The sequence below is a fragment of the Xiphophorus maculatus genome, chromosome 23 (genome assembly GCF_002775205.1).
Source record: "Xiphophorus maculatus strain JP 163 A chromosome 23, X_maculatus-5.0-male, whole genome shotgun sequence".
NCBI lineage: Eukaryota > Metazoa > Chordata > Actinopteri > Cyprinodontiformes > Poeciliidae > Xiphophorus > Xiphophorus maculatus.
In genome coordinates, this window is record NC_036465.1 from 17,047,527 (window position 1) to 17,060,659 (window position 13,133).

The 13,133-nt window shown below is 43.1% G+C and overlaps 1 protein-coding gene across 3 annotated transcripts; it reads left to right on the top strand.

The window, feature by feature from the left end:
* Positions 1 to 641: 641 nt before the first annotated feature.
* fgf18 (fibroblast growth factor 18) lies at positions 642 to 10,930 on the top strand. Of its 3 annotated transcripts, none has more exons than XM_023329129.1 (5): positions 642 to 2,236; positions 5,499 to 5,538; positions 5,673 to 5,853; positions 9,113 to 9,219; positions 9,335 to 10,930. In XM_023329129.1, exons 1-5 carry the CDS (start codon positions 2,205 to 2,207, stop codon positions 9,602 to 9,604), a joined length of 630 nt encoding a protein of 209 aa, XP_023184897.1. In that variant the 5' UTR covers positions 642 to 2,204; the 3' UTR covers positions 9,605 to 10,930. The 3 variants fall into 3 exon arrangements, with proteins under 3 accessions (XP_023184897.1, XP_023184898.1, XP_014325753.1); XM_023329130.1 differs by having other exon boundaries at positions 5,676 to 5,853; positions 9,332 to 10,930; XM_014470267.2 differs by having other exon boundaries at positions 643 to 2,236; positions 9,332 to 10,930.
* The last annotated feature ends 2,203 nt before the right edge of the window (positions 10,931 to 13,133 follow it).

A 13,133-nucleotide genomic window follows, 5' to 3' on the forward strand; every position in this document is an offset into this window, starting at 1 on the left:
AAAGAGAAAGGAAGAGAGGAGAGAAAGGGGGGCGCACTGCCTCTGCACTTTCCATTTTCAGTCCTGATTCCGGGTGCGAGGGCGAGGTTATCTTTAGAGATAACCAAGAACTTCGCTACGTTTCATTGCAAATGTTCACCTGACTGAACGTCTTTCTTAAAATTTTTTCTTTTTTTTCAGGAAACATTTCCATAGCTTCTCTGTGGCTGAATTCACTCCAGAACCTATTTATGCCGAAACACAATTTGATAGTTTTTTTCTTGTTTGTTTGTTTTGTTTTCTCTGGGACGTGAATTACTCTCAGAGCCATGACATCATCCTCATTGTTTCCAGCGCATTTTGCTTGTTTGAGAAATTACCTCGAGCACACAAGCACAGAAGTAAAGCAAAATCTTAAAGTTAGTTTACATCGAAATGGTGAATTTGTCTCTCCTTTATTCGCAGATGCGTTTCGTGCTGAGGCCAACTCTTCTTAAAACTGATATTTTTGCATTGGAAGTTTGGTCAGCATCGCATAGCGACCAACTAATCCCATTTTGATCCAATAAGTGTGCGCTTGTGTGCATGTGAGTGAGAGAGAAGGAGAGATAGAGAGGGAGAAGGAGGGAGGAGAGGCGGGAAGGAGGGAGGATTGATCAGCGTCTGTTAAAATCTTGTTCTGGTTTTTCTTGGAGTGAGGTCTGTGCCTGCCGACGCGCCTCTCCTGTGCAGCCCCCCTTCAAGAAGAGCTATTAAAAAAAAAAAAAACAGACAGAGAGAGAAAGGCAAGAAACCTTTTTATTTTTGAAAAGAAGAAGGATCTGCATAATACCAGTGAAGTGGATAAAAGCGCACGGCTGGATTCTTTTTGCGTTCTCTCGCGTTTTTCCCCTCTGGTGTCTGAATGAAACAGGGAGGCAGAGACATGGGAGAGCAGCGGAGTGGAAGGTTTTGCTCTGTTCTGGGGGTGTCGGTCTGTCAGCATGACTGAGTAAACACCTTCTGCCTTTAACTTTTATTCTTCACAAGCTGGTGAGTTTCACTCCACCGCTTCTTTTTGCAGCCCAGAGTTCCCTTTTCTCTTGGAACGCTGCAGAGACTTTGGTGTTTCACCCCCCAACACACTGTCAGTGAAACTGCCCTAAACTTTTCTGCGTTTTTTTTTTAAATAAATAAATAAGAAGATCGTATTGCACCCCCCCCCTCCAAACATTTCGAAGGTGATGTCATCGTGCTGTGTTTTGGCAGGTATTGTGTTGAGAGGGCGCAGAGGGGACTGCTGCAGCCAAGTGGTAACCAGCGGCTGAGTAGAGCCGCGGGGGTGGGGGGGGGGAGAGTCCGGAAAAATCAGGTGCAAAGTGCGGCATGTCATTTCCTCGCCGTGTCGCGGGTGGCTGACTCTGCCACCCAGTCGCAGCTGTTCCCATCATCTCCAGCCACCTCCTTCCTCCATCATCTTTCTTTCCCTTCTATTACCCCCCTAATTCAGGACTGCCCATATTCTTCCATCTGAGCTGGATCGCTCCGGGACCTTATCAACGTCTTCCTGGAACACCGTTAGCGGGTGTCACCTGAGCTCCAGACCCGCTGCGTGGAGGCGCAGAGATGACCGAGATCGCATCGCATTACCCTGCGCCCGCAGAGCCCCATCATCCAGGTCGCAGTTTGCTCCAGCCGCCAGCCCAGGAAACCCGCCTGCAAGAGCTCCAGAACCCGCACAGCTTGGATTAAACCTGCCTCTACTCCCGTCTGTGGATCTCAGCGAGTTCGGTTTTTCCACTTTTTTTTTTATTGCTTTTTTTTTTTTTTCCTGCAGCGCCGAAAACTTTTACGCACTGGATTACGCATCTGTTCCTGGGGGTCAGCTAGGTCGATCGGTGCAGGCAATTTGTAACACGTGAACGCGCTTTCACCTGTTCCGCTTTCTGTCGGGAACGCGCAGCCCATTTGCTGCCCCCGCCCATCTGTCCCACCACCGGTCAGGACGGCTGTTAAAGGTTGCCCGGCGGTCATCACTCACGCCGTCTCGTCTGTGCCATCCACACCGGGAGGACCGGAGCACGCCGCTGCCGCCGATGCCAACAGGAGTGACAACTGACTCTTTGACTCTGGACAGCATCCATCAGGTTCACAGTGTGAAGGGAGAATCTCCGGACTGTCGGACTGGCTCAGACCGAGCGAGGAGACCGTCTCTGGGCCAAGTTCCATAGTGGAGGGGGGAAGCAATGTGGTCCCTTCTTTCCACGTTGACCGTCTTGTAAGTCACTTTTCATCTAATTTCTTTGCTCGGATTCTATTGCTCTGGATAAAGGTCTTAGGAGGGTCAGGGAAACAGATGAAGATGAGGGTTGTAATGTTTAAGGGTTACATTACTCCACAGAAGACATAGGAGTGCAAAGGTCTGTTTTGATTGGCTGACAGTTCAGGGCCATTGGGTCAGAGTCAGGGCCTTGTTGCTCATAAAACCTGCCATAAACATCTTCATCACCATCTGCCCTCACTTTGGGGATGGCCAGGCTCAAAATGGATCAATTTTCCTTTTTATTCAACAAGTGTGTTTTCCCCCGGTTTGGAATCTTTTAAAAGTTACTTAAAAAAAAAAAAAACACACAGGCTTTATCTGTAGGACAGCTAAATTATAGAGCCAAGAGCAAATATATGGAAGGAGGATGCAGAACCAGGGAGGGTGTGGAGGGGTGCACATTTGAGATGTTCCTACTCAAAAGTCAGGGGGTTTATTTTTCTTCCTTTGTGTCGGCTGTTCGTCTCCCAGATGGCAGTCATCTTTAGATACTTCTCATTCCTTACACAACCTGGACAGGGTGTGTGCTGCCGTTTGTGTCTCCGTGCCTTCCTCTCACCTAAGTGGCTACATCTGTCTTCTTTTCTTGCCCATACAATTTATTTTTTTCCCCCCACTGATACCTTCTAAGATTAAAAGAAGTATAAATTAATAACTGATGAATGACGGTGCCCCTGGCGGCATCCGAAGAGACACTCTCTGTGTTTAGTCTGCTGCTCTCCCAATCATGTTTTTTATTAATTTCCATCTCACTTACCGGTATATTACCACAGCCACTTTTCATCCTCCAGATGCTGTTTAATCCTCTTGATCACAGGTTTTCAGTTTGGTCTAAACAACCTGTTAATTTCTGTAACTTGCTCAAACTTCTGCTGCGTCATCAGCCTCGAATGCTACTCATATCCCCACAGGTCTAAGCAAAACTCTAAAACGGGGTCTGCTTGCAGCACATTTGAAACTTTTGAACTTTGCCAAAGCCCACTGCTCCAACTTTGGCGTACCACGTAAACCACTGCTACACACGGCTGAAACCGCCACTCTGTGCCGAGTCCCACAGGTCAACCACTCTTCTCCACGCTAGTGCCCAGTCTACAGCGCTGAGGCCTACTCTCCTAACCGCAGCCTCCATATGGTTGATCTGCTGGGATGTAGGTTTATGATGTCAGATGGCTGCTTGTTTTGGCAGTGGGCCCGGGCACATTGGGCTTTCCCTCTTTCTCCCCTACCTCTTTCTCCCCTACCTCTTTCTGTCCTTATTCCTCTTGAATTTTTTTACTCTGCACTCTCTTATTTTCTCATTTTTCTCATCCCTCCCCCCACTGCCGGCTGATCCCATCTCTCTCTTTCCTCTCTCCTTCTCCTTCTCTCTGTAGCTGGCATAATATGGAGTGTCTGTGGTTTTTGTGGGAGCGGGGGAATCCAGTGCAGAGGCACTTTTCCTACAGCGTCCTCGGCAGTGGTGCAGCCGTGGTGTTTTAACAGCTGAGAGTCCTCACAATGCACAGGCGCTCTGGTTTTTTCGGCTGCACAGGCAAAAGTGAGGGCCAATGCTCCGCTGCATTTCCCAGGATGTCTGCATCTATTAGGACGACCTGGAGCGAGCCAACAGCACTGGCTATGGAGTCTTATGAGACAGAAGAGAGAAAAATAGAGGGAAACAAGATGGCTATGATGGTATATTTGTACGAGACAGGACACAGAGACATGTTACGCAACACTAAGCACATGTTAAACCCCTTCCACTTCCACTATTTGCCCCTTTGTCTTCTTGTCTCGCTTTGCACTTTGCGGTTTCACCTCTGTCATTAATTTGCTTGGTTTTCTCCCTTTTGCTTTCAGATGTGTAACCTCAGTGTTTTTTGACCCCATCTCCCCTGCCTCACCTTAGTACATCTGCCTGTTCTTTCAGATGTTATCTCCACTCTCCCATCAGCCCTCTTCAGCTTCATCTCTCCTCTATTTACTCTCACATTATCTTCCACAGCCCTTCTCTCAGCTTGGGCCGCTGCGTACCTCTCGGCCTACCTTTCCTCTTCGCTTTGCTATCTGCCTCTCTCAGCATGTCTTTGCTTAGGCCCAGCTGTCAGCTGTCTGCCCCTCCTGTATACACATATTCACCCTGCACACATCTGCACATCTGTGTGCGTACCCATGACAGTGTGGAGGAGTCACCCTTGCTAACCCTAAACATAAAGAAAGATTGGAGGCAGGGGGGGTTGATAGGAGAAAGGTAGAGCGGAGAGAAATGACGGGGAGGGAGAGATAAACTCGGCGAGCAACAGGGAGGACTGCGAGCCAGAGAGAAAGAGAGAGAAGAAGCATGCAGAGAGATAGCAAAAGATGAGGTGGGGAAAGACAAAATTCATAGAATTGCTTTTCAGCCCACACACTTGGTTTTGAACTCCATCAAGTGTTCAGCCACTAATTCAGAGCTGCTCAAGGACTGCCAAAGGAGATTTTGCAACACAATCACTCCCTTACAAAAGCTGTAAATAACGTGCGATACATTCAAGGTCAAGGTCTACATGTCAATTAGGCAAGAAAGTGAGAAGAATTTTAATTATAAGCATAACCAGCTGTTTTTCCTGTAATAATTAAAAAACTTTAACTAGTCGGACAACTAATAGGCTTCAGGTAGACAAAACAAAAGATTTTGTATCATGCCACCATAAATCATTTTTCCACGTCTTAGCTCTTGTTCGCACATATTTCAAGCATCTCCAAATGTAACCACAATCCACCGCTCTCGAAAGCCACATCACAGCTGAATGAACACCTGTAGTCCAGCACAGCTGTCTACATACACAAGCGGCCAAATGAGCCAACCTGTTTCCTTAGTTGTCCGAACCAAAAACGTGTTCTACTCGTCTTGGTATGTTTGCCATGTCGTTGTTGGTCCAGTCGGGTCATTTGCAGGCCAGATTTTTGGAAGGGCAAAAGTCACAGATGGGTCAGAAAGTGGGCTCGGACAGGAGGCTGGTAGCGTTACCGTAAACACTGCTCTGGGTGTTGTCTGTCTTTCGATTCCTGGACATCTGCCTGTCCGTATGTCAAGTCGCTGTGCCAGTCTCACGCCCAGGAGTGTGAGTAATCACCCGAGAAGGAAATGAGATGTTGAACAGAGAGAACAGAGGAAGAAAGAAATGGAAATGATGGTGTAATGGCCTAATCTTCCAAAATTTTATATTTCTTAACTCACTGTCTCTACTTTTTCCAGATGTATCCAGATGTTACTGGTGATGTGCAATCCATTGCAGGTGAGAGACAGCATGCATCACAAAGGAGCGATTGTGTAGTGTGAAAGAAGTTTTGTATATTGATTTTATGCATAGTTCTTCAAACACCTTCACAATTCTCTGCCAAACTGCGGATGTGCTTGTGGGTGTTCTAGCAGGTACTTGGCGTGGATGGAGTCAACTTCAGTGTGCATGTGGAGAACCAGACGCAGGTGCGAGACACCATGAGTCGGAGACATCACAGAGTCTACCAGCTCTACAGCCGTACGAGCGGCAAGCACGTCCAGGTGTTGGGACGCAGGATCAGTGCCAAGGGAGAAGATGGAGACAAATATGGTAAGACACAAACACAAACGTACAGTGAAAAGCAGAGTAGTAGCACTTAACTACTAAATGTGCTCATGTCCTATTTGCACATGCAGGCTGCCTTGCAAAGTATTCACACCTTTTGAAGATTTTGCTATGTTGAAACCTAATATTTTATTATTTCTTTTACACATTTTTACTGACAGAACAACACCAAGTAAAAATCAGTTTTGATGTAAAAACAAGTGGACTTGCAGTTTCCTTTCCTGTCCTCATCCTGAGGTCCGTAGTAGAACAATGAACAAACAGCATCATGAAGACTAAGCAGCACTGCAGGCTACAGCTAATTTTAAAGCAGAGTTATGAATATAAAACAATATCATCACATTTAAGCGACTCACAGAACACTGTTGAGTCCATCGTTCAAAACCAGAAGCTAAACACAAGACAACCTTGGAACAAAAAACTTGTTGGAGGCTGTTAGAGTCTTGAGATAGATAGGGGTTGAGATTGAATCTCCCACGATAGCCAGAGCTGGTTCAGATCAAAGCATAACCATATCTCAGATTAGCCCAGACACACTAAAGGCTTGGAAATTGCTGAAGAACCTATTCATGTAACCTATACAATCCATCTTGCAAAAATATCACTCTTCAGATGTGCAAGCTGGCAGAGACATTCCCCAAAAGACTTGATATTAAATAAAAGGCGATTTTACAAAGTACCTACTCAAGAAAGAGACTGAATACACATGCATGCCACAAATTATTTGGATTTATATTACCAAATTTTAATTTGCCTTATACTTTCCAAAGATGTACTACTTTGTGTTAGTCTGCCACATAAAATCCCATAAAAATACATTGAGGGTTTTGTTTGTAATGTGACAAAATGTGAAAAAGTTCAAGGGCTGTGCATACTTTAGTGAGTCACTGTAAGAAGAACAAAGGCTTAAAAGTTGACCAGACCCATGCATCATTGGAGATGCACATAAAAGCACACATGCAGGCCTTCCGTGGCTTTGACAAAGGGGCAGTGAAGCTTGTCTTGGGAGCACAAAGACCACATTGACTGGCTGCAGACTCAGTGATTCACAAGAGAGAAGACACAGAGAGAAAAGGTGTCACGAAAGAAAAAAAGTGTGAGATAAAGGAGGAAGCCTAGCATCGATGCTCAGATAGAGCATCGGACCTAGTGTTAGAAACTCATCTCTTTCATTGATCCAACCATTGATTTTTCATCCTTCCTGTTGTCTCCTCTGGATTTTAAACAGCAGGCTTCCTTTCCCTCCCTCCATCTATCGTCTGACACTTTCTCCGTCCATCCCCCAACATCCTTCATCCCTCCTGCTAGATGTGTAATGATGGCTAAACCATTCTTAAACAGCACAGAATCAATTAAGCCTTTCCATAAAGCTTCGTAATTCTGTATGTTGGCACATCCTTTCTATTAATTTCGGGTCAAATATCTGCCCGTTTAGCCCCAGGCACAACACATTCAAAGATGCACCTGTTTTTATATGAACATTTAAAATATGACATGACTAAAAACCAACCAACAATTAGACCAGTAATTTCTGCGTCCGAACTACAGGCACAGAGAATAAATCTGAAAAAAAGTGTATGACAGTACAAAGATGAAGAGTAAGAGCAGAAGGGAGATGAGAAGACAGTTGGGGGAAGAGACATGGAGGGGGAAAGAGGGAGGGAGGTATTGATTTCTGCTGACCCCTTTGTTGACTAAGGTCATCTAGGAACCATTTTAGGATTTATTTTTAAACAGGCACAAACACTCTCTAAAGGTGTGTAGTTAGTGAAGCAGCAGCCTGCTCCCTGGAAGGTTGAACACACATTGTGCACCTGCACACAAAAACACAAAGGGCACAGAAGCACACGCACACGCCTTAAAACAACAGGATCACAGGCACTCAGACTGAGTGTTCTCCGGCTCCCCTTGGCTGCCTTTTTTCTCGGCTGTTATCTTTTTATTTTTCTCAAGGCTCATGTGCAGTCAGAGTTCTCACATCCATATGTGTGATCAACCTGCTCTAATAGCCATCTGTCCTGCCAGAGACATTCACATCTGCCTGAGATTTATTGTACAGGCAATAGGAGCTATGAATCTCCATACTGTGACCCAGAGAAAATGCTTTGACTGGTTTAAATTTAATGTTAGCTGATTAAAACTCATCTTTTTTCCAGGCTATTGACACCATGTGAGATGTTGAACGTATTATTTATTTTGTTATCTTTTTTTTATTCTTAATTCTTTTACTCACCTGGCTGCTTTATGTATTTTTGATCGTTGTTTGTATTTTATTCTGTTTTTGTTTTTCTGTACAGCACTTTGGTACACTGTGGTTTTCAAAGTGCGTTATGAATAAAATTGGATTGGATCATTTGACTGTCTTTACAAAAAGACAAAATTTATGATATGTCAGTGAGATTTTATGTGATAGACCAGTGCAAAGCAGCATATATTTGTAAATAAAAGCATACAGGATTTTCAAAAGTTTTGCAAATTAAGATTTATAAAAGGGACATGTGTATTCAACCCAGTTTAATCCTCTAAATAAAATCTGGTGTAAGTGTTGAACTTCAGAAGTCACCTAAACCATTTACAGAGTTCACCTGAATGTATGTTAAAATCACAGTCCAGATAATGAGAGCATTAATCAGAAAAGCCCATGAGGTCCGTAGTGACTCTTGAGAATCTGCAGAGATCCACTGCTCAGGTGAGAAAATCTGTTGTTAGGACAACTATTAGTTGTGAACTCCACCAATCTGGTCCTTATGGATGAGTGGCAAGAAGAAAGCCATTGTTGAAAGGCAATTAAAAGCCCTAATGATTGTTTTTCATCTTAAGAGGAAACAGCAAACACACCGAAGGGGGTACTCTGGCCAGATGAACCCATAACAAAGATTTGACCTATGTGGAAAACCTCATCTGTGGCGGAGAATTAACAATGCATGTCACCCTTAACACACCATTCCAGTCTGCGGTTGTAATGAGACAAATGTTCCAGTTATATGGAGAGACTGAAGACTCTGTTTTAGGGTGTGAACCTTTTTTACTTTGGATGTCAGTTAAGTTCAGATTTTTGCTATTGTAATAGATCACAGGAAGCCCTGAACAAAAGGAGATCAAAGTTTTGGGTTTCTCATATCTGTCAGATTAAATGAACAAACATTGGAAATCTATAGCCTATTAACAAAGAGGTTCATGCAGAATTTTTCCACACACATTCATCTCTAATGTCTGTCTGTTTCTCTGTCTGTCCCTTAATAAGCCCAGCTTGTAGTGGAGGCAGACACCTTTGGTAGCCAGGTGAGAATCCGAGGCAAAGAAACCAACTTCTACCTTTGCATGAATCGACGCGGGAAGCTGGTGGGAAAGGTGAGGAGTTGTCTTATTCAAATGTGTTAATAAAACATTGTCTCCAAACTTCCTCACAGGTCTCACTTTATGCCATTGTGTATATACCTGTGGTTTTTCTGCTCTTTCTCAGAAGGCCAGTAACCGAAGCGCTGACTGCGTCTTTGTGGAAATGGTCCTGGAAAACCATTACACAGCTCTGATGTCTGCGCGCTACACGGGCTGGTATGTTGGCTTCACAAAAAGGGGGCGTCCTCGCCGGGGACCCCACACGCTCCCCAACCAGCAGGACGTACACTTTATGAAACGCTTTCCGCCAGGGGAACAGCCTGACCTCACCACACCCTTCCGTTTTACTACCATCAGCAAGCGGGTCAAAAGGGTCCGCACCACTGGGACACGCTAGTAGTGGCTAACGCTAGCACCCACAGTTTTGAGGAGCACAAGCCTCACCCTGAGCCTCCAAATGGCTAACCCAGTCATCTCTTCTGTTGCACTCGACTGATCGTCTATCCCTTTGATGGGACAAATATTGACCAGAAACCCAATGAATCATTAATGGGGTTCAGCTTTAAGAATCCTAAATCAACACTCATAGCACCTGGTTAGTCACAATTTTGCTAACCTTTTGTTTCCTTGGACCAACTGGACTGTATCTCCAGTAACGCTGGAAACTCAGAAAGAGTGACAGAGAGCCTTAAGGTCAGTTGAAGTCCAAGGCACAACAAAGGCCTTGAATCCACATAAACCACATCCCAACCCTAATCCTGTCTGGAGTCCACGTGGACTATGTCAAGTGTGGGATTGTAACTGGACCATACAGAGAAAGTATAGCTGGGGAAAGACTAGCTGAACAAGACAATGAGTGCTTAGCCTATAACAAAGGGAAAATTGGGACATGAAAATGTTCTAAAGGATACAGAGATAGTGATCCGCACAGATCCAGAGGACATTTAATGAACTGTTGACATGTGACGCACTTATCTGTCTCACTACTAAACTGGTGGGAACCTGTGGGACTGTTGGGCAAAAGGCAGGAAATAAAGGATGAATGAAGAAATATTAGAGTGAATGACACTGAATATATGCATGTTCTTGAGAGGCTGACAAGGAAATGTGTATTGCATGAGTGCTTGGAGATAAAAATCACAAGAGGTTCTGGAATTGGACCGTGCTGTCCCAGGACATCTCGATGCAGGGACCGAAGCTTTAAGAACTGGAATGTACTTAATAAACCAAGCTGCACCAAATTCTGCCAACAACTCACTGCAAACCAAACCAACTGCAACCAAAGACAACTGGAGACTTTCTTTATGATTCCTCCTCTTTCTTTGCTTCCCCCGAGGACAGTACATCCACAGCTTTAAGGGGCAGAAGGTGATGAGTGCTTGGCTAAGCCCAGTGGGGAGTGTGCCTTCTCTAATAGCATCGCTATAGAAACGACCCAGGGGATGATGCTCCTGTGAGATACCGTGGATACAGAGTGCTGCTACCAGGACATTCAGTGGGATATCCAAAGTCTCATGCATACACACAAGGGAAGAAAAATTAAAGGGAACAATTTATTGAAAGTATAAATATATATATTATATATTAAAGAAAGACAGAAACGTAAATAAGCAATCTTACTATGATGGTTACTATAATTATTACGATAAAATTATTTCATTTATTTATTTCAGCTCTGTGTGCAGCAGTCTTTCTTGACTCAGTAAACCTTTCAGAAACATTTCAAATGTCTCCCAGTTTCTTTTAAGCAGCTTCATCACTTTATCATTTCATGCCAACACGAATAATTTGCAAAAATTTTTTTAAACCAAGTTGCCATCCATCGTCTAGATTCATTCATTAATTTATTGTTGGTGTGGTCGCTTTTCTAGGGGTTTTTTAAGGAGGGGGCGAGGTGACGTTGACCCAAACAATTCTTCCTCTTCTAGCCTTCCAGTCATAATTTTCTAAATTAAACATATAAAATGGCATTATAATAAACAAGATGGTTGTGTAGTGCAAAAATATAGTAAACATCATTACTTTTTACCATTCTTGTCGGTTTAAATTCTCTCATCGTGGGCTTCGTGGAATATTTTGAGGTTTGTGTGATGTATTTGACTTGTTTTTTTCCCAGGTTGTAAAGATTATGAAACTTTAGTGATTTTTAAAAACAAGAGTTGGGCGAAAAAGCTGAAATTTATTATGGATTAACTATGATGCACCCAGGCTCAAATGAACTTACATATCCACTCTAAAATATGATTAAATGTCTCATATGCTTTTTGTAGCCTCAACTTTGGCTGGCTGATTGCCCTCTTATGGTTGAGGGAAGGCCCATTCAAGAAGCTTAAGGTTTTCCTACTTTATCCATTCCAAAATCAGTTGTGAAGTATTTGGGTTCATAGTGTGGACAGCTGTGTCCATTTTTCCAAGCAGTTGAACTCAAATATTGCCCTGAGTTTAAATGAAGTTGCTTGGGCCATTCAAAACAACCCAGGAACCACCAGGGCCATAATGAAATTTAATGTCCTGAAACTCAAGTTGACTGTCCACAGTGAGTTCTACATCATTATAGATTTTGAACGGGTCTGCCAAGAAAGAAATACTTGCTCCAAAATCAATACCATCAAATATGACTGAAATCAACAGCTGCCCACATAGCTGCAGTGAATTGCCTTCTGGAGAAAAGTTCAAAATCGAGCTGTTTGGTCACGATGATAAACTGTGTGTTTAGAGGAATCAATGTAAGGCTTCCAAACCTTACCATACATAACAACAATGTATCCAGTGTCAAGCATGGTGGTGGTAGTATCATGGAAACCATCTGTTTCCCTTCCATGGGCACTTGTGCATGGCATGAAGCAGGTTGAATAACTAAAAACGATCACCACCAAATTCATCAACATCACCTCCGATCGACAGCTAAGTAGCTGAAAATTGGACACAATTTTGTGTTTCAGTACGACAATGATACCAAACATCACAACTCGTCAGAATGGATTATGCATGTTCGCATTAATCTTCTGGAATTGGACTTCAACACATTTATGGACTATTTTTAAAAGCCGGGTCATCTGCCATTTCCTATAAGATGAATGGTCAAATATTCGGCCAGAATTATGCCAAGACCTTTGCCAAGGGACCCAAATGTCATTGGGGTAAATGTGTATATTTGAGCTTGTGTGAAAGAAAAAATTCAGTATAAATGTTGACATTTAAAATATATATATATATCTTAGGCTGTACATTGTATTGAATAATGTAAAATATATATTAGCACTATTCAAATGCATAATTCAAATCCCAGTACAAATAGGATATTCATGTCGATGAGGGCATGTAAACATCTGACTACAAGTATATAAATGTCCTACAGTCCACCCAATAATATATTGATCTTGATTTTCTCTTTTTCAATTAGATCTATGTGATAAAGGTAGTGAGTCTATGAGGAGAACCACATTATGGCAGTGCTTGCATAAGTCCTATATACCCTAATTTTTCTACTTCATTCCTGCTAATGAGAATCGCTGCACAATAGATTCATGAAAGTTCTTAAAGCCAGTAGTAGACAAAACCCAAGAAGTAGGAATATTCTTTTTTTGCTTGAAAATGAGCAGTTTTGAGAAATTTGACAGCGATCATGTCCTTAAAGCTGCTTTTAAATTGAAATTAAGTTCAAACAATTGAAAGCTACAGTGTAAGACATGGTTTCTGCCAGTAAGACTTTAAATGCTGTTGAAAATATTATGCCAACATTTATCAAACTCTCAGAGCAACCAGAGTTTGCAAAAATGCACCTTTATTTAATTTATCAAATTATCAAAAAAAGAAGAGCATGAAGAGTAGCGGAAGTTTTCTAGCCGTTTTTTCCCCTCTCATCTCTCCTGCTCTTATCCTCCATCCCTTCCTTCCCGATCTTAGCAGGAGGTCACAGAAGAGAT